Raw genomic sequence first — 20,518 nt, 5'->3', positions numbered from 1 at the left:
CCCGCTGCCCCAGGTGGGCGTGGGGGGCAGCTGGGAGGCACATGTCTGGCGGGGGGAACATGGTGTCCCCGAGCAATGGACCTCTAGGCCCTGCACCCCTGTCCTGTGTGCCCTGGGACCTAAGGAATGCCCGTGATCAGACACCTGTCCCGACAGATGCGGCTGGAGCCTGGGCCACGTTGGGCAAATCGTGATTTCTCTGAGCTGGGCTCGGGGGCCAGAGCCTGGTGTCTCATCAGGTGTTTGCATTTGACCCTGGAGGCCATGGAGCCGCAGGGAGGGGGAGAGGGGAACATGTGATGTGGCCCGTGGGGGGCTCTGGCCCGAAGAGTTGGGAGACTCGGCAGAGCTGGCGAGGGCCAGAGCGGTGAGGGGCCTCCCTTGGCCTGGGTGGGCACCGTGGGCTTGGTCGGATGAGAGACCTCCTCCCTGATGCCAGGGCATGCATTCAGGCTGGCGGAGGGACAGGCTGCCTGGGGGGGTAGGAAACTGAGTTTTTGCTGGACGTGGCTTTTTGCCTGAGTAGGAACAGCTCACTGGGGCCCGGCTGGGAGCCCAAGGGGACTCCTCGGCTGAGTGGTTCAGGTGTTCACGAGCGACGAAGGTGTCCGTGGAAAGGAGACTTCCTGGCCAGTGCCGTCTCTGCTCCCCACAGAGCGGACCGGCCTGAGGCCGGCTGGGCATAGCCAGGAGAGCAGACACTCGGGCGCGCCTGCTCGTGTGCCCTGCGCTCACCCAGCTGCTCAGCCACGGAGTCGTGCCCGCTTTTGCTCACTTAATGAGTCTTTACCCAAACCTGCGGACTCTTCAATAAAGACAACTGCCTCTCACCCACAGCCCCCGCCCCCCGCCTGGGGCTCCCCCGGCTCCTGGCTGCCTGTGCCCAGTCCCGTCCTGGGGACGCCAGGGGCCTGGTCTCCCCGAGTCTCGGGATTCCGAGGGAGAGCTGCCCTGTCGAGGCCCCTTTCCCAGGGACCCATCTTCCCCGTCTGCAGCCCCTCCCTGTCCTCCCCCCACCAGTCCCACCCTGGGGCCCTGTCAGCGCCTCGGGGCACATGGACCTCAGGGAGGGCGGGGTGCTGTCCGCTCGGGGCCGGCACACTCCCCCGTTCCAGACCCGCCGCCCCTGCCCCACGCCAGGGCCTGGAGGAAGGAGGACTGGGGGTGTGTGGCCCCTTTAGAACAGAAGCGGTCCCTCTGGGCTGTCGGATGTGGCGGCCTCAGCCTGTGCCAAGGGCAGAAGCGTCCTCTGAGCCATCCTCCAGCCACTGGAGGGGAGGTCCCTGAATTCACTGAATAAACAAGTGCTCACAGTCAGGGGTGACGGCAGATACACGTCAGGGGCGAGTGGAAAATTTTAAAGTGCTTTTTTGGCTTCCTTTAATACCTGCTTGATGTCCCTGAACGCTCGAAGCGCTGAGGGTCACGTTGAGCCAGCAGTGGGACCTTTTGTTTTGAGTTTGCTCAGTGACAGCAGTGAATGCTGTCGCTTCCACGCCTCGTGCAGGTGCCTGGTGCTCTGTACCGGACGGCGCCGGGACTGTCCCCAGGAGGAAGCCTCCTCAGGGCTGCCTGGGGCTGGGGTCACTGCTGGGGTCCCCGCCCTGCTCCCGCGGTCAGGCCGTCTGGGAAGAGCCCTGTGGCTCCCAGACCAGCAAACTCCGCCCACGTCCACCGCGGACCTCGGGGGTCCCGAGCCCAAGAGTAGAAAGGCAAAGGCAGCCCGTGGCCGTCCTGGTTTGCTGGGCCATCTGGGGTTCCCTCCTCCTGGAGGGTCATGGCCATCTCCGGGGAACTCAGCCACCTGCTGTGGCTCGGTACGGCCACGGTCCCTTCTTGGAGCGGGGACAGCACTGGGCCCCGGGAGTGCTGGTCCATACTGCGCTGTCGTCCCTCCCGGGTTGGGCACACGTGCAACGAGGGACCCCACCCCGTGGGACAGACCGGCTCTAGACCCTGGGCCATGCCTCTCAGGGCCTCAAGGTTGGCCCAGCCCCCAGGGCTCAGGGAGGGAGTGCCAAGGGCTCCCCACAGTGATGGAGCCGCAGGGGTCAGGACTGGCCTGACGCCGTGATGTGTGTTCGGGTGCCCCAGCCGGCAGTGGGTGGAGGCTGGGCTTGAGTGTGTGAGGGGCTCTGCGTTACGCTTGCACACTTGTCCGGTCACACGGGACACACGTCCCTAGCATAGTTCGGCCAGGCCTCAGCCTCAGTTGACCATGGGCAGGCCTGCCTCAGGCTTTGTGCAGGACGAGGGCGGCGTCCGTGGTAGTGGCTGGGACTTTGGGAGTCAGGACTGGCTCTCCCGCCTGGGGGAGGTCTCTGAAGTGGGCAGCAACTTGGGGTGGCTCCCCAGCCCTCCTTCCACGGCAGCAGCCCCGCGGACATTGAGCTCAGGGGTGTGGACCTTCCAGATGCTCTCGTGCACTCCCGTTGGTGAACTTGGGGGCCGTACAGGTGTGCTCCCCAGCTGAGCAGGCCTTTCAGATCCAGAGCTGGGCGGATGTGTGCTTGGCTCTGGCTTAGCCCATTCTTCCAAAAGCCTGCGGGAAGAGCCTCCGCTTGGAGGGGAACTCCCTCCCATTCTTGGGGGAGGGGAGAGGCTCATGTGCTGGGGAGACCCCTGGCTGGGACCCTCAGCCCTGTCTGTGTGACCGTCACCTGCTCCGTTCCAAGGTTCCCTGAGGCCCAGGCATGTGAGGGGCTCGAGAGAGTCCCATGGGTGAGGCCCCTGCCCTGGGCCTGTGGCGGTCCCCGTGTCAAGGACAGAGCACCGAGCACCCAGGTGTCATTTCTGGTCTCCGGCTTGTCCCCTAAAACGGTGCTCTGGGTGTGCATCCCCATGGTTTGCCAGAGTCCAGGGGCCTGGCATGTTCCCTTTTGCCAGCAGAGCCTCTTGCTGGGGAGCGAACCGACAGTAAGTAGGTCCCACTGTCCTCAGGCAGGGGCAGAGCTCAGCTTGATTTCCATTGGAGAAGTTGGCGGATCAGGGCTGAGGGAGTGTTGAGTTTCCTTGAGAACAAAGCTGTTGATCAGAAAGTACCATTTACACAAATAGGGCAGGCCCGGTGCCCTTTCCATAAATTAGACATGACATCTCTCGCCACTGCCACCGGCCTGTGAGGCTGATGTCCTGGGCCCCCCCGCCACCCCTCCCCATCTCTCCCCTCCATGTCCCCCCCCCCGACATCATGTCTCTCCCCCCACCTTGTGCAACAGCACCCCAGCCGCCCCCCCCCCCAGCCCACATCCACAGGCTGCCTTTCTCTGCAGGGGCCTGCCGAGCCCAGCCTCTGGAGGGCAGAAATGGTTTTGTCTGTGGAGCAGAGCGTCTGTTAGGGGCTTGCCTCAGCCAGATTACTGTTCCTGGGGTGCAGGCGGCAGCGGTGGGGGCTAGGGAGCAGTCAGGCCTCCTCAAGGCGGAGCAGGGTGATGGGTGGGGCAAGGAGTGCCATGGGCCCCTGCGATGCTCAGGACCTGGGGCACGAGCCAGGCCAGGGCGGGCATCCCCTCGTACTTAGGACCAGCGGAGCCTCTTGAGAAACACAGGATGCGTGCTGGCCGAAGACCGGAGGAAGATGGGGGGCAGTGGGGAGAGGTGGGAAGGGCCGGGGGCCTGGCCCAGAGCCTTGGCAGGCCAACCAACTTATCCCGGGTTCTCAGGAAGCCCTCGGCCCCGGGCAGAGCAGATGGCCTCTGCTTCCATGACGTCTCGCCCCTGAGAAGCCGGGACACTTGAGGGCCTGAGCCAGCGTGCCCATTCTCCAGTGCGGCAGGCCAGGCCCGAGGCTCCAGGGGAGACTGTGTTCCCGCCTTCTCCAGTTTACGGGGGTGGCGCATCCTCCACTTGCGGCCCCTTCTCCATCGTCAGAGCCAGCAGCACCGCGGTGACCCTCCCCCTGACCGCAGCCGGGAAGGAGCCCGGGCTTCTATGGATCCAAATCCCCGTTAATGCACTGGGAGCATTGGGGTCCCCCCTTGGGCGGAGATCCTCGGCCATGTCTGCAGAGTCTCTGCTGCTTTTCACAGTTGGGAGCTGGGACCAGGGCCTGTCTGGGTCCTGAAATTCTGCCCGACATACCGTAGCGCATTCACTTTGCCGGATGTCCCGGCCCTGAGTTAGGATGCCGCTGCGGCCACGCCTCCCTCCCTGACCTGCCCCATCGGGCACCCCGCAGCGGCGGCCCTCCGCAGCGGCCTCCAGGCCCGTGTGGCTCCTGCGCTCTGCTCAGGTTTGATCCTCTTCTCCGCGTTTGCTGGTCAAGGTGGCACTTTCTAGAAATGGCGCGGGCCGCCCGCAGGAACCCTGGAAACATACAGAGCCCTGATCCCATCCTCCCGTCTGCCACACTCCCCAGCAAGGACGCTGGGGGCGCCCCCCCCCCCCCCGTCAGGAGCCCAGAAGCACAGAGCAGCTCTTCCCGCCTGCCTTCTCACTCCTTGTTCCAGGAGAGGGGCCAGGGGCTGCCCCGAGGCTTGGGTGTGGCTCATCTCCCGCCACTGGGCAGCAGGGGGACGTGGTAGCCGTTTGAACTTGCTGGAAGCGTGTGTTTTGTGGGGGAAGGCCACTTCTTGCCTCGGCCGGTGGGGAGGAGGGGCTCTGACCTGTCTCTCCTCTCTCCCCACAGAAGACGGGAGGGGCAAGCTGCGGCCGGCCAAGGCCAGGAGCGACAGGAAGAAGAAGAGCTATGGTCCTCCGCACCCCCCCCACCCCCTCCTGCCCCAGCGGCTGCCGCCCCCACCCACCCAGTTCCCCGCCGAGGAGGCGCCCCGGCCGCTGCCCCCGTTGGAGCCCCCGGTACTGGCCCCGGGCCCCGCGCCCGCTGAGGAGAACCCCCTGCCGCCACCTCTCAACGTCGTGCCCCCCGAGGCACCTGGCGAAGAGCCAGAGGTGAAGCCGCGCCCCATCATCCCCATGCTGTATGTGGTGCCGCGGCCCGGCACGGCGTGTGACAAGGGCCGCGTGTCCTGCCAGCAGGCCTTTGAGCACTTTGCCCAGAGGGGCCCCACCTGGAAGGAGCAGGCGGCCCCCATGGAGCTGACGGGTCCCGAGGAGGAGAGCGGAGCCGGCGAGGTGCAGGTAGGGGGGCTGCCCCGTGCTCCCACCCTGGTCCTGTTCATCGGAAATGGCCCCCGCGGCTCCCGGCCATCCCCTTTCCAGGGTCCTCGCTCCTGCGGGCAGGGACACGGGTCTCTCGCTTTGTCCTGATGGGCTGGGCTCCGCAATGCCTCGCAGTCGGGCCCTCTGCACACGCTGCCTCCTCTGCTTCCAGGCCCCGTCCACGTTTTCCAAGCTGAAGATGGAGATCAAGAAGAGCCGGCGCCACCCCCTGGGCAAGCCGCCCACCCGCTCCCCACTGACCGTGGTCAAGCAGGAGGCCTCGAGTGATGAGGGTGAGGCCCCCGGACCCCCTCCCCCTGCAGGACACCTGACCCAGTGGCCCCTGCTTGGCCTGCAGTGCTCCCTGCAGCCACGCCCCGGCTGCCCTGCAGAGACACCCCAGGGCATGACCCCCATCTTGGGGGCTCCGCTTCCCACCTTGGGGTGCTTGCTTTGCTCTGGTCCCCGGCCTGAAATGGACACCATGACCTGTGGGGGGCTCAAACCACAGCCTGCTGCCCGGAGCCCGAGACCACAGGTGCCATTTACCTTTGTGTGCCTTGGTTTCCCTGTCTGGAAGATGGGGGCTGCCAGTCCTGCGAGGTGTCCTGCCGTGGTGGCGAGCCCGCGGTGGGTGCCGGGAATGCCAGGTTGGGTTGTTGTGCGTAGCTGTTTGTGCCTGTGCTCCGGCCACGCCGCAGCTCTCACGTTCTGTGAGACCCTCTCCTGTCCCCGCCAGAAGCCCCCTGCCCCAGGCCTGGGCTGGCCGCCCCCCACTCCCGTGGCCCTGTGTGTCCGTGTCCCTAGCTGGCCCCCGGGTGGGTGAGGATCGTGCCTTCTCTCACGGGCTCGGAATCTGCTGGGGTGCTGGGTGCAGAGGAGGCCCCCGGGACGCTACAGAGCGGGCCAGCGAGCGAGGGAGCTGAAGGGCGTGCCTGTGCCCTGCGTGCCGGGTGCACCCTTGCCTTGGGCTTTGAGAAGTGACCTGGGGTTTGAGAATCGCGGGGCTGGGTGGGCGTGAGGACTGCCCCGCGGACGTGTCCTGGCTCTGCGACCCAGGCCCATGTGTGGGAGCAGCAAGGCGGCTGCTCCCTGAGCCGCATGTGACCTGACTTGGGGCCCGGCCGCCTGCTCGCCTGGTCCCTTCCCGGTGGCCCTAGCTGTCCATGGGGGGGTTGGAACAAAGGCGAAGTGGAGCTGGGGCCGGGATGCTGCCGAGAGCCGAGCCACGGCCTCTTGCAGAAAGCCCGCTGAGCCAGCTTGCTCTCCGTGTACGCCGCCCGTGGAATTGGCATGTCATCTGGACAGCTCCTTTCATTCTGAATCGGCTTTGAAGGCTAGGGTGAAGAGGGGTTCGGGAGGTGCCTGGGATCTGCAGGGCCAGAGCCCCAAGAGGAGGGGGAGTTCGCGGGAGGGCCAGACGCACCAGAGCCCTGCAGGCAGCTAAAGGCTGTTGGTATTGTTTCCAAAAGGTGCCAGAAGGTGCCTCTGAGGCCTCCCATACCCCCACTTCGTGGGCCCCTTGGATGAAGCTGTGCCTCTTTTCTGTGAGACCCCCAGGAACCCTAGAGCCCAGCGTGTGTCCTGTGATCTTTGGTGACAGAAGGCAGGCCAGCAGCTCTTGTCACCTGCAGGGGGCCTAGGCCTGTGTGGGGCCTCCTCCGACTGAGCAGTCCTGGTCCTTGAGTCTGGCCCAGCCCCTCGGGGCGTAGAAGATCTGCACCTCCATCCCCAGGGGTCTGTGCTGACCGCGGTCTCCCTCTCGGGCATCCCGAGTCCCAGGGCTTTCTCTCCCCACTGTGCCTTGCTGGCCCAGCGGCTGTGAAGGTTGGGGCTTCGGGAGTGAACACCCCCGCTTCTTGGGGTGGCTCAGCCCCATGTCCTCAGGAAACACAGCAACGGGACTTGGGGACATTGGGGCATGGCTGGCTGGGACATGAGACCAGCCGCGGTGGCAGGTAGCAGGCAAGGTGGGGGGTCGTCTCGTTTGTGGTAGTCCCCGCGTGTGCCGGAGTGACATCCCCCCCCAAGCCGAGCTCCTCTCGGCTCTGTTGAGGTCGGGGACCTGTCCCCACCGATGCTCACAGCAGTACCGGGCCGCAGGGCAGGGAAGGAAGGTTCCTCTGGGCGGCCAGCCATGCCGAGGTTTCTCTCCGCCCTCTCCCGCCCTCCTGTTTTCCTCTAGAAGCCTTCCCTTTCTCTGGGGAGGAGGACATGAGTGACCCCGAGGCCTTGAGGCCTTTGCTCTCCCTGCAGTGGAAGAACAGGGCTGCCAGTTTCCAGGCCGAGAGGAAGTTCAATGCCGCGGCCGCGCTGACCGAGCCCTTCTGCGCCATCTGCACCCTCTTCTACCCCTACAGCCAGGTGGGTGCCGGCAGCTGCGGGGCGGGCGGTGGAGACCGAGAACACAGGTGGCCGGGGTGTGGGGGGCCATGGGCGGGAGCCCTGGGCATTCGGGGGCACGTGAAGCTGAAGGCAGGTAGGGAGAGCCCGGTATCTTGCGTTTAGGCAGGAAGGGACTTCTCAGTGGGCCTGGAAGTGGGGCCGCTGGGGGGGGGGGCAGGGCCTTGGGTGGCCAGGAGCAGCAGGGGGCTGGCCACGGTGGGCCCAGCCGCGAGGCGGAGCGGGGGTGGGGTGGGGGGCAGGGCAAGCACCCTAACACCACCTAGGAGCCCCAGGGCACCTCTGGCGAGCCAGGCACTAGTTCTCAGCGCGGCCCCACTCTGTCCCATTTCCCAAGTCAGGGACCGGGGCTCTCCCCGCAGTCCCTCTCAAGCTGTCATCCACCAGATCCTGCCCCCCTAACCTCTGGTTCCTCCCTGCAGGCCCCCCCCCCCCCCCCCCCCCCCCCCCCCGTGACCTGCCTTCTAGCTCTTTTCTCCCTCCCCTGCCCTGGCAGGAGCCCTTCCTGTGGGTGCCCCACTGAGCCCTGGGCACATGTTCGCGAGGCCGCACCGGCCGTGTGGTCCCCGGCTGGAGACCCCCAGGCTCACCACCGGCCTCAGAATCAGTATGTCCCCACGGCTTTCCTCTGCCCTGGGATTGGCCCCGCAGCCCCACCCATCACACACACAGTGACAGTGTGCTCCCTCCTGACCCCCAGGGTCCCCACCACCCACCCACTCAGCCCCTTGCCTCGCCAGACAGATTTCTGTTCATTCTTTGAGTCTGCTCAGCTGTCGCCGCTTCCATGAAGCCTTCCTGGACCTGCTGTCCCCGGGCACACCGTCCTCTCCAGGCTCTCCTGCCCACTTCTACTCTTGCTCCCATTCTCTGTTTATAAGCCCCTCGACTGTGATCCCTGGAGGACAGGACTCCGTCTCCAGGCTCCTAGCCCAGTGCCCACTTAGCTGAGTCGCCCCGAGGTCTGTGCCCCGAGCCGGGGGCAGCGTGCTTGTCCTAAGGACGCTGCTGCTTCATGCTGCGTGGGGTACCGTCTCCAGGCAGACGGGACAGAACAGTTGCCTTCTCTAGGCATGACCCTCTTTAGTGCTGCCGGCAGTCAGGGGCTGGGGACTCCGGCCCGAGATGCGAATCTCCTTGAGTCCAGTGGCTCAGTTTCGTGTGCCCACAGTCCGGTGTGGGCTTCTGCTGGCACAGCTCTGAGTCAGGGAGCAGGCCTCACTTGCCCCACGAAGGGGACAAACGCCGTGCCTGGGCATTCTTCCTGATGGGAACCAGCCGTACCCTTAACCCCAGATGCCAGGCGGGGAACCTCCAGCAGGGCTCGCCCCTCCCAGCCCAGGAGCAGCGCAGCTGTTCCTCTGGGGGTGTCCTGAGACGGGCCTGGAGGGTGCGGGACCTGGGTGCGCGGGCAGGACGTTTTCATCATCTCTTCATGAGATGGCATCTGGGGGCTTAGTGAGACCTTTACGGGACATACGTCAGAGGTGGAGAGAACTCGCCGTGTAGATTCACAGGTGAAACAGTGTCAGTCATGGTCAGGATCACAAGAACACACGGAGCAGGGGTGAGGGGTGGGCTGGGGGCCACTGGTCTTGTGGGCCGGCTGGGCTGTAAGAACACACAGGAGCAGACCTCTGAATGTTCTGGCAGTGGGAAGGGCACGTGCAAAGGCCCTGGGGTGGGATGGTGCCTGGCTCCCGGGGTGTTAGAGGTGGAGCGAGGAGGCTGGTGTGGTTGGAGCAGCTTGATCGAGGGCCATGTGCCAGAGTGTGACCCTAAGTGGAAGGGTTTTCAGTGGGGGAGGGAGACAGGGTCTGACTGTGTTTGAAGACGATCTTTTGAGGGATGTTGGGTCGGAGTGGAGGGCTAGGAGGGTGGGATGAGGCAACCGCAGGGCAGAGTGAGAAGCAGGCCAGGGCTGCTTGGGCCGAGTAGAGGGCAGAGTCAAGGATGGCCACCGTGCCCAGCCTGCTTTGCCCATGTCAGCTGTCCTGCCCACCCCGATGGACCCCTCTCTGAAGGTAGCTCCCTCCTTTTCCTCCTCCAGTCCCTACAGACCGAGAAGGAGGCTCCCCAGGCCTCCCTCGGGGAGGGTCCCTCGGCTGCTCCGCCTTCCAAAAGTGGCCAGAAGACACGGCCGCTGGTCCCGGAGATGTGCTTTACCGCCAGCGGCGAGAACACGGAGCCCCTCCCCTCCAACTCCTACATCGGAGACGACGGGACCAGCCTGCTGATAGCCTGCGCCAAGTGCTGCCTGCAGGTCCACGCCAGTGAGTGCTGGGGCTGGGCCGGCGGCCGGGGAGCGGACAGCTGTGGGCTCTGCGGCCCCCTCCCCGAGGGCCTCCCCTGCTTCACCCTCCCCCGGCGGCGGGGGTGGTGCTTGGGTCTACGGAGCCAGCAAGCCCCGTCCGTGGGTTGCCGTCTGGGGGCTGTCACAGGACCTCGCGTCATGGAGTGGCCTTCCCCCTGGCCGAGTCTGACGGTTCCACTGAGGTCTGTCCTCCCCCTGGGCTCTGGCCAGCAGCAGGAAGGAATGCGGTGTCCGTTCCCTCGTTTCAGAGTGCCGCGACACTGTCGAACTGTGCACTTTGGGGCAGGAGTCAGATGGCAAAGCAGAAATTCTGGAGTGGTCCAGGGCTCCAGCCTCCCTCTGCTGTGGGCGACCACCCTCTCCCAGAGCCTGAGGGCCGCGTTTGGCCCAAGACGAGGAAGTGGGCATCTGCCCCTTCTCAGGCCTGAGGCGTAGCAGCTGCGAGCTCGAGCTCCTGGGACCGGAAAGAAGCTTCTGGAGCCGTCCAGCTCCATGGGCCGCCCCGTGGAGGAAGGCAGCCACAGATCTCCACCAGCCCCTGCAGAGGCCTGCCCAGAGCTCATATCGTCCCCGGGCCAGGAGCCTGTTTGCTCTGCCTTGCTGGGTGGGGGCGTGAGATGTGCTTCTGGGCCGATAGGCCCAGGCCTAGCCCACCCTCGGGAGGGGCCTGAGTAGGGCTGCGGGGTGCGCTGGGCCGGAAGGCAGAGGTGTCCACCGGGCCCTGTGGGGAGGTGGAGCCCTTCTTCCTCCAGGAGTCCGGCCCCCACTAGGCCTAGAGCTTGGCTCAGTGTCCCCAGGGCTTGGAACAGGGCCGGGCTCCAGCTCTCGCACACTTTGCTGTCCCTCGGGGCCTCTGGGGCACACAGCAGAAGGCTACCTCTCTGCCGCCCTGCCGTCTCCCTGTGTTCCCCCTGGGGCCCTCTATCTCTGGCTGTGGCCCACTGCAGCTGGCAGAGCCCCTGTTTGCCAGGTGATGGGACCCCAGGTGGCCAAGGGTACTGTCGGATGGTGACCTAGGGCATGGCCTCTTGACCTTCTGCCCCTCACCTCCCTGCCCCTCTGCCCATTTCTAAGCCAGGACCAAGGTCCTAAGCAAACCCGCATCACCCAGGGCCTCCAGTTTCTGGCTTCCTGAGCAGGGACTCTGCCTGAACACAGGGCCTGGCCTGCTCAGCTCAGCCGTCTGAACTGCAGGACCGTGAGGCGCACTTTGCACCGTGCACGCCTGCGTGGCCGCTTCCCCGGCTTGCCGGCCTCCCATGGCCTGCAGAGCCTGGGCCTCCTCTGCTGGACTGGAGCCAGCAAGGGCTGCCCAGCAGGGGGCCTGCTCGCCCTCGCCCTACTTGAGTTCCAAAGGAGCCGTTTCCAGACGGTTCCCGCTGTGCGCAGCGGCCTGGATTCAGGGAGAGAGCGCTGCTGCCGCGTTGCAGAAGGGCCCTGTGGGCTCCGTGTGCGCCCCGGCTCAGCGGCCCCCTCCCCTGTCCTGCAGGCTGCTACGGCATCCGCCCCGAGCTGGTGAACGAAGGCTGGACGTGTTCCCGGTGCGCGGCCCACGCCTGGACTGCGGTACCGCCCCCTGGCAGCTGGTGGTGCTCTGGGAGCCCTTGAGGCCTGGGCATGGGGGGAGCTGGGCCCGGGACCCCGGGGACCTCAAGCTGGCCGCCTCGCCTCCCCTGGTCTCGGTTTCCTCAACCTGGACAGGCAGGGGTGGAGCCCCCGCCCCGTCCCATCCGCGGCCGCTAGGTGGAGCTGGCAGGACTGTGGGCCCCAGGGCAGAGAGGCGGCCCCCTGCGCCCCTCACCTTGGGGTCGTCTGGTTCCCACAGGAGTGCTGTCTCTGCAACCTCCGGGGAGGAGCCCTGCAGATGACGACCGACCGGAGGTGGGTGGCAGGGGCCCCTCCTGGGTGTGTGGCCTCGGGCCCCGAGGGAATGCAGGGGGGACCAGGAGGAGCCGCTGGCCCAGAATGCCCCTTAAGGTCCTGTCAGCCCCGCAGGGGCTGTGAGGTGATCCCAGGGCCCAGGGGCGGGGTTCCTCCTGAGTCCTGACCCCAGCCTCCTGCCGCAGGTGGATCCACGTGATCTGCGCCATTGCTGTCCCCGAAGCGCGCTTCCTGAACGTGATGGAGCGCCACCCCGTGGACATCAGCGCCATCCCTGAGCAGCGGTGGAAGCTGGTAGGTGCCCCGCGTCTCGCCCGGGAGTGCAGGGCAGCCACCTGGGAGCCGGATGCCATCGAGTCTGGTTTGAAGGTGCCCCAGGTCCCTGGCTTCTGGGGTCTCTGTGCAGAGACGTCCGTGGCCCAGCCAAGCAGCGTGCGCATCTCGGGCCTTCTGGCGCCCAGGCTGGTCTGGTTACCAGGAGCTCCACGGTGGTCCCGCGGCCGGAGGAGCATGGCTTGCTCAGCAGGCCCACCGGCCTTGATGCATACAGAACCGCCACCGCCCGGCCCCTGCGGCCACCCTTCTGCTCTGTGCATCCAGGAGTTTGTGAGTGGGGTCACACAGGACGTGTCCTTTGGGGCCCGTCCCCGTGGCTGTGTGTGACGTCCTCGAGGTGTGTCTGTGCGGCTGCTGATGGCAGCGTTGGCCTCCTGCGGCCGAGTGATATACTCCGTGTGGCCACACTGCATCCCGATCCCTTCCTCCGCGGGTGGGCGTGTGGCCCTTTCTGTGTCCCAGCCACTGCAGATGAGGCTGCTGTGGGCACCGGGAGGCAGATGCCCCCCGGAGATGCTGTTTTCGTTTCCTTTGGGTCAGTCCCTTATTGTGGAATTACTGGATTGTGAGGTGGTTCTATTTTTTTAAGTCCTCTCTGCAACCCATGCGGGGCTCGAACCCACAACCCCGAGACGGAGAGGTGCATGTCCTACCAGTGGAGCCGGCCAGGCGCTCCTGCTGGTTGTATGTGACTTCCTGCGGACTCCCCACGCTGTTTTCCCGCGCGGCCGCACCCGTTTGCGCTCCCACCCGCAGCAGGGGTGGGGATGATTTGAGCCGTGCTGGTCCGGCCAGGGGTGAGGCCGCGTCTCAGTGCGGCTCAGGTTGCTCTCCCCTGCGGTGAGGGACGGTGAGCGTCTTTCCATGTGCCTGTTGGCCACCTGTCTGCGCCTTCTGTGGAAAAATTCCTGTTTACGTCCTTTGCTAATTTTTAACTCGGGGGCTGCTTTTCTTCCCCGTGGAGTTGTAGGAATTCTGTAGCCGGCCCCGCCGGAGCACATGGTCCTGCCCTCCACAGGGAGGACCCAGTTAGCCTCGGGCGGAGTGTGGCCTCAAGGGGCTCGCGCCACCTCCTAGCCAGCGGTGGTCACCCTGGGGCAGCAGCCAGAATGGGCAGAGCGTGACTGTGAGCAGGCCAGTGGCCTGCCGCGTGACATCGGACGGACCCCTGAGCCCCTGTGGACCTTGGCCTTCCCGTCTGTACACTGGGCCGCTTGTGGCCGCCTGCGAGGCCTCCTCGTGGCCAGTATGAACTGGGCCCGACCATCCAGTGCGGGGTCAAGCCATCTGCGGCCCAGCTCCTGCTCTCAGGTCTGTCCTTGCCCTGCCTGGTGAGCTCTGCTGGGATAATGTGTGCGGGGGGCCTGACACCCAGGGGTGTGTCTTGTGGCCTCTGACAGCATCCGGCGGCTTTTCCCCCTGGTTTTCCCCAAGCCTGGGGCACCCCAGCTGTTCCTTGGGGCCGAGGGCAGGCACGCGCTAGAGCGGGCTTCAACCAAGGGAGTCCCTTGGGGGTGTGGTGCTCAGAGCCCACGGGCATGGGGCCCTCTGGCAGGGTCGAGTGGGCAGCTGGAGGGAGCCCGTGTGGGAGGGGTGGGGGGCCTTGGCCGTGGAGCAGGGGGTGGCCGGCGCTGGGCCCGCCAGGTGCGGATGGGCGATGAGGAAGAGGCCGGCAGCCGGCGGGGGCTCCTGCAGGAGCACGGGCGTGAGAGGCTCCATTATTCAGGTGGGGTGACGGTGCGGCGCGTGGTGTCCGTGGTAGACCATCCCTCCCAGACGCTTTATGGATCATCTGACATTTCCAGCTTGCAGCCTCTTCATTACCAGCACTTGTAACGATGAATTAAAAATCCTTCTACACGAGGCTCACTTGTACTGCCTAATGGAGCCTCGCAAGGAAGCCAGCAGTTAACTCCTGCTTGCCCAGCCGCCCTGGCCGCCGTCTCAGGGATGGCCACTCCTGGTCCCCATCTGTCTGTCCCCAGGACTACCGGGCCTCCGGCCCTGGGCACTGCGGGGTCCTGGCTAGCAGGGTGGCCTAAACGCAGATTACCTGTTGGGGTCGCCAGATCGTCCCCCACACTCGCCCTCATCACCAGGCTGGGCTGGTCCCCAGAGGAACGTTGGAGTCTGGTGGGGACTCCGAGGGGGAAGGATCAGCTTGTGAGAGTGGGAGAGGCAAGGCTGCTCGGGGCCAGACACTTCGAATCTGTTCTGCTCTCTTGCCGGCCCGGCTTCGAGGTGGAGGGCTCACGGCAGTCCACACGAGGAGCTGGGCAGGCGCAGGGGAGTGGGTGTGAGGGGTGGGCTAAGGACGTGGGACCTGGTGTGTGTGTTTTCGGGGAGGTCTTCAGGTGGAGCACCCTCCCTGGCCAGCGTCCCCACACAATGGCCCCCAGCTCCCCCAGACTGCCGCTCTCTCCACTGATATCTGCCGCCCCCCTGCACCCCCTTGCCCCCAAGCACCGGCGGTCCTGCCAGGTGGCGGGGGTGGGAGGGCCTGGCCCTTGTTCTAACGAATGCAGAAACTCAGCGAGGAGTTGCCACCCATGGGCTGAAATGCCTTGTGCTGTCAGGCATGGCCGCGGGTTCCCCTGGCTTTCCACGCTGGGGTCCGGCCTGGCGGCGGCAGGCACAGCAAGGCTGCTCGGGGCCCCACTGGTTTGGTGGCGGGAACCCCCGCTCCCTGCCCTGGGCCTGCCGCATGTCTTCTCGCCTTCCCACCTGTGCGAGGAGGCCCAGTCCTGGAGGGTTAACGCCGCTCCCGCCTGCGGTGTCCGTGCCTGTCCCCGCAGGCTGGCGGGGATTAGGTATCGACAGTTTAATAACGAGATCTCATTGCCATCGATCGGTGCTGGGCGCGCTCCTGCGGCGCCCTTTGCTGAGCTGCTTATCTGGCTTTTGAACATGGTTTACAGAGCGATAAAGGCCCGCTGAGTAAATGCTCAGAGTGACGGCATGGGGACTGTTGGGCGGGGGGGGGTGGGGGCTGTCCCACAGTGTGTGACCGGTGGGGGGGGTGAGGAGCTCCCTCGTGGAGGAGGCCACTCCACGGTGCCTTGTATTAAAAATTGAGGTAGAATTTCTTATTATCAAGTACACAGTTTAGTAGCTTTTTAAATACATTTCCAGAGTTGGGCAACTGTGGCCAATATTTAGTTCCAGAACATTCCATCTACCCAAAAAGAAATCCTGTCCCTATCACTGTCACCTCCCCTCCCCCAGCCCCACCCACACGAGCCCCCTTCCAGTCCGTGGAGAAGCCTGGTCTGGGCGTGTCACACGCGTGGACTCACACCCCCTATGACCTCCTGCGTCTGGTTCTCTTCCTGAGTGTCATGGGCTCAGGGTCCGTCCCCGGGGCGGCGCGTGGGGGCCTCGCTCGGGCGGCTCAGGGACGTGCATGTGGCCGGCTCCTCAGTGCCTGTCCGAGGCAGCCCTGCAGAGAGGGCTTGTGGGAAAGAGTCCACAAGTGTTTCCCAGGGAGGCCCCTGGCTCGGTTTGGGGGACTCTCCACCAAGGGCGAGACCCCCGGCCACCACACGGTGCTCCGCGGGCTTTGCCCCCCGTGCCTCTGCCTCGCCTACTGCGGGGGCCGCTGCCTTGCCGCCCTGGATGCCGAGGGCCTTTCCGGGGAGACTCCCAGCCCCGTTTCCTCTGCTGCTGTCCCCCCAGAAGTGCGTGTACTGCCGGAAGCGCATGAAGAAGGTGTCGGGCGCCTGCATCCAGTGCTCGTGCGAGCACTGCTCCACGTCCTTCCACGTGACCTGCGCCCACGCCGCCGGGGTCCTCATGGAGCCGGACGACTGGCCCTACGTCGTCTCCATCACCTGCTTCAAGCACAAGTCAGGGGGCCACCCCGTGAGTGCCCCGCCTGCCCCCGCCCTCCGCCCCCAGCCTCCGCCCGCGCTGACGCAGCCCTGTCCCCTCCCGCCCCCAGGCCCAGTTCCTGAGGGCCGTGTCCTTGGGCCAGACGGTCATCACCAAGAACCGCAACGGGCTCTACTACCGCTGCCGGGTCATCGGCGCCAGCGCGCAGACCTTCTACGAGGTGAACTTCGACGACGGGTCCTACAGCGACAACCTGTACCCGGAGAGCATTACTGTGAGCGGCGCGGGGAAGGGGGGGCACGGGCGAGGGGAGGGGGCCCCCCACTCTGCAGGGTGGGTTCTGCACACACACACAGTGGAGGGAGGTCAGGTCCAGACAAGCCTGCAGCCTGGGGGTCCCTGTGCCCACAGGGCGACCGTGAGAGTTCGGGCCCGGCCCGCCACCACACTCCTCGCTGCCAGCACCGGCCCTTAGACGGATGAGCGCGCCCAGCACGGGGTGGGAGCCGCCGGCCGCCCCCCCAGCAGGCCAGGGCGCCCGGGGCCTCACCTCCCACCGCCTTCTTCCCTTGCAGAGCAGGGACTGCGTCCGGCTGGGACCCCCGCCCGAGGGGGAGTTTGTGGAGCTGCGGTGGGCGGACGGCAACATGTACAAGGCCAGGTTCATTTCCTCCGTGACGAGCCACGTCTACCAGGTGAGCGGGCCCTGCTCTGCGGGCCGTGCTGGGGGCGGGGGGCCCTGGCCGGCTCCTGCCCGGCCGGCGCACACGGTCACCCTCGTTACGCCGGGGAGCGGGGGTCTCGGTTGGCCGTCGGTTGGCCGCCGTTTTCCCCAGAGAGAGGTCTTCCGGTGGCGCGTGTGGGAGATGACACACGTGACGTGAATTGACCATGTTAAGCATTTTTAAGCATAAGGTTCAGTCCCCTGATTTTTTTTTATTTTAACCCGGATGGTTGCGAGTTTCTTCGCACGGTGGTGGGAGAGAAATGACTTAGCAGCCGGTGGTCTTGGAGGAGGGTCACCTGCATTCCAGCCGCCCAAGTCGACGGCCGCTCGTCCTCGGCCGGTCCGCGCTCCCCATGTGTGCAGCCCCCAAAGCTCTTCATACCGCACCCCTACACCCCTGTGCCTCTTGCCCTTCCTCGATGAGTTGGGGCGCCCCTCGGGAGGCAGCAGAGGCCATGCCTGACGCCTGCTGCCCTTTGCAGGTGGAGTTTGAGGACGGGTCCCAGCTGACGGTGAAGCGTGGGGACATCTTCACCCTGGACGAGGAACTCCCCAAGAGGGTCCGGTCGCGGCTGGTAAGTGGCCCCCGAAGCCCTCGGCGGTCCTCAGGGAAGCAGCCCTTCTGAAAGGCCTTGACCTCCCCTTCGTCCTGCTCCCCGGGAGGCCACCTGGTCAGTGGCGGTTAGGACAGGTTCCAGGGCCGGTGACAGCCGCACCAGCAGGAGGCAGACCCGCAGGAGCCCGGCCCCGGCCATTGTGCTCGCGGCGGCTGCTTGAGTACAGATCCGGGCCCAGCGCGGGCGGCGCAGGCACACGCTTCGGCAGAGCTCACCCCTTTTCAAAGGGAACAGTGAGTCCCAGGGTTGAGAGACAGGCACTGGCCATTTCTCCCAGGCCTTCTGCGCTTGTTTTTCTGAAGTGTTTAATCCGAAGGCAAGGTTCTGGGGCGCGGGCAGCTGTGGCGGTCAGTGAATGGGCTCCAAGTCCGAGCAGGGGTGGGTGCGGGTCGGACCGCTGACCTCCGACTGGAGGTTCCCGCGGGGAAGGATGGGGCTTGCCAGACACAGCGAGGCCGCCATCTGGCGGGACAGACCGGGCGCTGGCCGCCCGCTCTCCCTGGGGCTGGTGGCTGGAGGGCGGGGGGCCCCTGTCTTTGGGCCCTGCCTGCCGGGAGGCGCACACGCAGGACTGGGGGTTCACACAGAGGCAGAAGCGCCGAGCAGCCACCCCTGGTCACCCCCTGGTGTCACTGTCAGAAGGTCCCCGGGAGAGGGAGCCCCCGGGTCAGTCTCTCCCCACGTCTGGGGGCTTACGGTACAGGCGGCATTTCTCACGGTTCTGAAGGCCGCGTGTCTGAGGTCAAGGCGTGGGCAGGGTCCGTGACAGGGGACCACGACTTCCAATTCACAGACGCCTCCTCCTGGTGTCCTCTCGTGGCCAGAGGGAGAGGGAGAGCTCTAGGGGGTCCTTTTGATTTAAGGGCACTGACCCCGTTGCCGAAGACCCCCCCACTTCTGCCGGTACCTCGGGGGCCAGGCTCGGACAGATGAACTGGGGGGACACGGACCTCGGGCCTGCGATGTGCCACCCACTAACCGCTGTGCTGTCTGGTGTCCTGCAGTCGCTCAGCACGGGGGCGCCGCAGGAGACTGCCTTCTCGGGGGAGGACGTGAAGGCCGCCAAGCGCCCGCGGGTGGGCACCCCGCGGGCCCCCGAGGACTCAGGGCGGAACCCGGACTACCTGGCGTTCATGGAGAGCCTCCTGCAGGCGCAGTGCCGGCCCGGGGCCCCGTTCTAGGACAGCCAGCCGCCCGGCGACCCCTCGGCCCAGCAAGGCAGGCGGCGGCGGGCCCTGGCGTTTGCTTGCTGTGAATTCCTGTCCTCGCCTCCCCCGGCCCTGAGAGGCTACCTCCGCGCGCGGCCGCCCCGCTCCGCGGCGACAGGAGCGAGCAGGACGCGGGCGCGGCCCGGACTCAGGGAGCAGGGCCACGCGGGCTCTGGGGGGTCCGGCCGGGGACTCACCACCCTCCCCCCACGACTCAGATCCGTAAACCATGTAAGCTCTTCTTCTCGAAAAGGTGCTACTGCATTGCCTGCCTCCTGAGCAGCCTTTGAGATTGTGACTTCTGTACAGACATCACCTTTGTGAGGCTCTTTCTAGAAATACCTATTGTTTAAAAAAAAAAAACCGGAGAAAAAAAGGAAAACGAAGAAAAGGAAAAAAATCCCCAACGTTGTTTTCTAGATTTGTGGCTTTAACAATGAAGCAAAACGAAACAAAAATGTTCTTTTTCTCAGAACCAAGATACACCGAGGGAGATAAAAGCATCTCGTTTTTTTTTTTGTTTGTTTGTTTGTCGTTGTTTTAAAACCTCGCTTGTCTCCCCGAGCAGCAGGGAGGCCCGGGCAGGGCGACGGGGCCAGGCACGGTCGTGGGCCTGGCCCTTGTCTCCCCACGACTTGGTGAAGGTCCGGGCGGCTGGTACCGCCTCCTCGGCCCGCGCCACAGCTCTGTGCCGACAGGAGGAGGCCGGCCGCGCGCTTTGGAGGTGACCGTGGTCGCGGGGGTCCAGGAGTCCCCCTCCAGTCCGCGCACGCTGTCACAGAATAAACACCCTCTCCTCTGGTTTGCTTCTTCCCCTGGTGAAAACCCACCGCACCGCTGAGGCCTCCAGTGTTTGCAGAAGGGCTCCGTGCCTCCAGAGTGTCCCCAGCACCGCCCAGGGGCCCTCCTGTCGCCCTCCTCCCGCCGGGTGGGTGGCTGGCTGCCTGTAGCCTGCTGGGAAGGGACGATGCGGGGCCCGCAGGCCTCCAGGTGGCCTGAGTCTGGCTGTTTCCCTGAGGCCTGTGTCCCTGGGCTCTGGCCACCCAGGCGTCCCACCCCGGGCCCCCGCATTGGCTGCTGTCCGCGTGCAGAGGGGCACACACCTTGGACCCCGAGAGGCCAGTGGCACCCTGTGTCCCATTGGGAAGTGTGGATTTGTGCATCTGGGGGGGCAGCCGGAGAGAACCAGACCCGCCTCCGGAGAGCTGGGGGTTGGATTTATGAGAGCGTGCCTGCCAGGGGCTTGGGAACCCCCCGCCCCTGCCCTGGGGAGCCTTCCCCCTCACGGGAGGGCCCCTGCTGTCCTGCCCAAGGACCGACAGCATAATTTTGCTTGTGTAAAAAAAAAAAAAAAAAAAAAAATTAAAAATTAAAAAAAAGAGTGTTCTGATGGTTACCAGGCCAGAAAGAACTATTATAAGGAGAACGGAAAGAATGTAAATGAGCCGGGGACCTTTCATTTGCTTGGTGGGGGGGCGGGGGGGGGCAGGTGCCCTGGAGCGGGGCGGGGGCGGGAGGCCCGGAGGGGAGTCAGCCGGGATATGGGGGTTTCCCCGCCCAGACGCGGCACTGTGTTCATATGTAGTTTGAAAATGCTATTTATATTGTAAAGAGAACAAGAAGCGGGCTGGCCCTCTGGGTCGGGGGTGGGGGGGCCAGACCCAGGGGTCTTTCTGGGTTAGGGTGACGTGCGGACAGGCCGCGGCTCAACAGGGGAGACACGCATTTCCCCGCAAAGGTGTATCCGTGTCTATGTACAAAAACGAGAAACAAAAAAAACCACCCACTCTGATTTTTCTCCCACCCGAGATTAAGGATGCGCTGTATTTTTGCCTAATTTCCCCTGCCTCTAGGTTCATAATGAATTAAAGGCTCGTGAGCACTGCGAATTACAGCTCGCTGTCGTGGCGGTGTCTTCATTTCTGGGTGGGGGCCGGGAGGCCGGGGTGGCGGGGGGTGGTCCTGGGCCACCTGCTCCCAGTCGGAGCCGAGGGGAGGCCGCCCCAGGGGGATGCAGGGTGGGAATGCGGCCTCTCGGCTCCTGCTCGCGGCCTCCTGACCGGGGCCGTTCCTTCCCCAGCCCGTGTCTGTCTGTCTGCCC

At 65.3% G+C, this 20,518-nt stretch overlaps 1 protein-coding gene across 2 annotated transcripts in view; it reads left to right on the top strand.

The window, feature by feature from the left end:
* The window catches only part of KDM4B (lysine demethylase 4B), a 132,892-nt gene extending 112,581 nt beyond the window's left edge, over nucleotides 1–20,311 (top strand). For both annotated transcript variants that reach the window (XM_044254483.1, XM_044254482.1), the window contains 12 exons: nucleotides 4,628–5,079; nucleotides 5,273–5,393; nucleotides 7,286–7,464; nucleotides 9,554–9,776; nucleotides 11,307–11,383; nucleotides 11,643–11,698; nucleotides 11,884–11,992; nucleotides 15,710–15,895; nucleotides 15,975–16,139; nucleotides 16,441–16,560; nucleotides 17,075–17,167; nucleotides 18,214–20,311. In XM_044254483.1, coding sequence (XP_044110418.1) covers nucleotides 4,628–5,079; nucleotides 5,273–5,393; nucleotides 7,286–7,464; nucleotides 9,554–9,776; nucleotides 11,307–11,383; nucleotides 11,643–11,698; nucleotides 11,884–11,992; nucleotides 15,710–15,895; nucleotides 15,975–16,139; nucleotides 16,441–16,560; nucleotides 17,075–17,167; nucleotides 18,214–18,390 — 1,958 coding nt within the window. In that variant the 3' untranslated portion in view covers nucleotides 18,391–20,311. The remainder of the gene's footprint in view (nucleotides 1–4,627; nucleotides 5,080–5,272; nucleotides 5,394–7,285; nucleotides 7,465–9,553; nucleotides 9,777–11,306; nucleotides 11,384–11,642; nucleotides 11,699–11,883; nucleotides 11,993–15,709; nucleotides 15,896–15,974; nucleotides 16,140–16,440; nucleotides 16,561–17,074; nucleotides 17,168–18,213) is intronic.
* The last annotated feature ends 207 nt before the right edge of the window (nucleotides 20,312–20,518 follow it).

This window comes from Neovison vison, chromosome 6 (assembly GCF_020171115.1).
Source record: "Neovison vison isolate M4711 chromosome 6, ASM_NN_V1, whole genome shotgun sequence".
NCBI lineage: Eukaryota > Metazoa > Chordata > Mammalia > Carnivora > Mustelidae > Neogale > Neogale vison.
This window is presented reverse-complemented; position numbering and strand designations above follow the sequence as displayed.